General features: G+C 54.5%; 1 protein-coding gene across 1 annotated transcript in view; it reads right to left on the minus strand.

Annotated features, from left to right (window-relative positions):
- VOLCADRAFT_78096 (uncharacterized protein) overlaps window positions 1-2,176 on the minus strand; it is a 5,262-nt gene extending 3,086 nt beyond the window's left edge. Inside the window, exon 1 of the mRNA XM_002958710.1 lies at window positions 1,436-2,176. Coding sequence (XP_002958756.1) covers window positions 1,862-2,158 — 297 coding nt within the window. The 5' untranslated portion in view covers window positions 2,159-2,176 and the 3' untranslated portion in view covers window positions 1,436-1,861. The remainder of the gene's footprint in view (window positions 1-1,435) is intronic.
- Between the last annotated feature and the right edge of the window lie 361 nt (window positions 2,177-2,537).

Genomic DNA, 2,537 nt, shown 5'->3' on the forward strand with positions numbered 1-2,537 from the left:
GACCGAAGGAAGGCAACAAGCACGTCCGTAGCAACCTGTCGTAGCAACACATCCGATCAAGGGAGGACGGGCGGCCTCAACCAAACGCATGAGCTCTTCGCAACTTACAATCGGCCACGGGCTTCCAAACGTCGGAGCCTAAGGCTGGCACCTGGGAAAAGCTCCTACTTTGCCCATGGCTTGCCTTTGACCTCTGAAGTACTGAACAGAACGCCAGCACGCCCTCTGTTTGTTACCTCTTTTGCCAGGGGTTTCACCACGCACGCTACATGTTCAGCACTCCACGCATGCTTAGCTTCATGCTATCAATTAAACCGTGGTGAAAGGAACAAAGACGAACTTCTTGTGACCAGCAGTTTTATGCATAAAATCGCGGGGCAGTATCAGATAGACAAGGGACAGCGGGTAGCCTATTTGTGTGTGTCGTCCTGCCTCTCTGGGGGAGTACTGGAACCATGGCACTGGCATACGGTATTCGGTTCTTAAGTTACGGGAGCAGGTGGTCAAACCATTGGCGATGCTGCATGCTCTGGCCTTGCGGATGCGAAACTGATCGAAAGGGGCCTGCCAGCCAGGGTGATACTGAAAGCAGTAGCCAGCATGCAGCGGCGTCCATCTGGTTGCCGAGCTTTTAAGACTCCATATCATTGCACGTCCCATGGTTCTACACCGGACTGTAATCCAGGTAACGGCATCACTCATTACAAGGCTCCAGTCCGACTTCGTGCCTTTTTCCTTCGACTTAAGTGTGGCGTGTGTGTGTGCCTGTGTGTGTGCCTGTGTGTGTGTGCCTGTGTGTGTGTGTGTGTGTGTGTTCTGCATGACAAGAAAAAGAAAAAGAGTGAGTGTGTGGCTTGTGTTTGTGAGTTTGTGTGAGCTTGTGTGTGTTTGTATGTGTTTGTGTTTGTGAGGATGTGTGTGTTTGTGATTTTGTGTTATGCATATCGACAGGTTTTTCGTGGTGCTGATGCTGTGCTATCCGAAACGGAACACATAAGCCCGAGGCGAGCGCCACAATAAGCCTTCATGGTGCATCGGTGCATAAGCCACAATAAGCCTTCTTGGTGCATCGGGGTACCTTCCAGTGGCAACGTAGTTCCTGGCTGTGAGGAAGGTAGCGAGCCTGGTTCGCGGAGGCCGAGGCCGCTGTACGCTTGATGTTCCTTTAGCTCGTGTCTCGCGCGTGTTCTCCATGTGTGCCTGTTTGCGTGGCCGCCTTTGCAGTACGTACCCACCAAAATGGCTGTATGTGCTCCAGACCCAAGAAGCGGTGAAACAAGCACTGGAACCGAGACCTTCCTTATGTCATGAACACCCCAAATGTTACAGGAGCTTGCTTGGCGCAACGCATCCAGCATGTGCATGCGCTTTGTATGAAGCTCTTGATATCTCACGTCTCGCCGCCCAATACCCCACCCAAAAGTAAGAGCTCCACCTCAACACCCGTGCTGTGGGAAACCCCTACTGGGAAACACCCACATCAAAACTTCAGGCCCGTAACAGGACCGCTTCCGCCGCTGCTCACCACTCACCACGCGGGAACTCATCGCAGGAACACGACATCAAAAACAGAGGTGGCCACAGTGCGACAACGAGGTTCGATGGACATAACTGACAAGCACCCACGCATCACTCAACAGTTTTGGCAAGCTGCGCATCCAAGCGTATTTACCCAACAGCGACGGATAGGCAACTACTGCCTGCAATTGCTATGCATGTGACGTCTCGTATACCGGTATTGGCAGTTTATTGGTTATGCTGTGTCTACGTTCACATAGCTAAACAACGTAACGTAGCTGAAGGCAGCAGCGGCCGGCAGATGCGGACAACCGCTTCGACTAGCAAACATAGCAGCGATACATTACGCGCTGGGCGTGAACTTGGTGGCGAAGGCGAAGGCGTTGTTGACGGCCGGGTTGGCCAGATGGTCGTTCAGGTTCTCAATGGGCCCCTTGCCGGTCACAATGGCCTGCACGAAGAAGCCGAACATGGAGAACATGGCCAGGCGGCCGTTCTTGATCTCCTTGACCTTGAGCTCGGCGAAGGTGTCCGGGTCGTCAGCCAGGCCCAGGGGGTCGAACGACTCGCCGGGGTACAGCGGGTCCAGGCCCTCGCCGGCCGGGCCGCCGTTCACACGGTAGCCCTCCACCAGGCCCATCAGGATCACCTGCGCGGCACGTGAGCAGCGAGAGCGGGGGAGAAGACAGCAGTCAATACGGATATGCAACACGCCATCTAACGCGTCGTCTGCTCGCTTGGGGTTACGTTGCAATAAAACCAAGCTGGATAGGAAACGAGACACCCAGATTCCTGGATGTGCGTGCGATAACGCACAATGCTCACATGTCACAAGGCTGCGACTAGGAATCCAAAGCCAAGCTGAATGTAAGAGCGCGCAAAAGGCAGGGGAGCTTACGACAGTCAAGGGCTGGCAGCACAGTTGCCGCGCCCCACCTTGTTTCACCTAGCCAGCTAACAAGTAAGGCGACCGGACACATTCCTAAGCATGCAGCCACGTCCCTCCCGCCCACCTGGCA

Source organism: Volvox carteri (assembly GCF_000143455.1).
Source record: "Volvox carteri f. nagariensis unplaced genomic scaffold VOLCAscaffold_103, whole genome shotgun sequence".
Lineage (NCBI taxonomy): Eukaryota > Viridiplantae > Chlorophyta > Chlorophyceae > Chlamydomonadales > Volvocaceae > Volvox > Volvox carteri.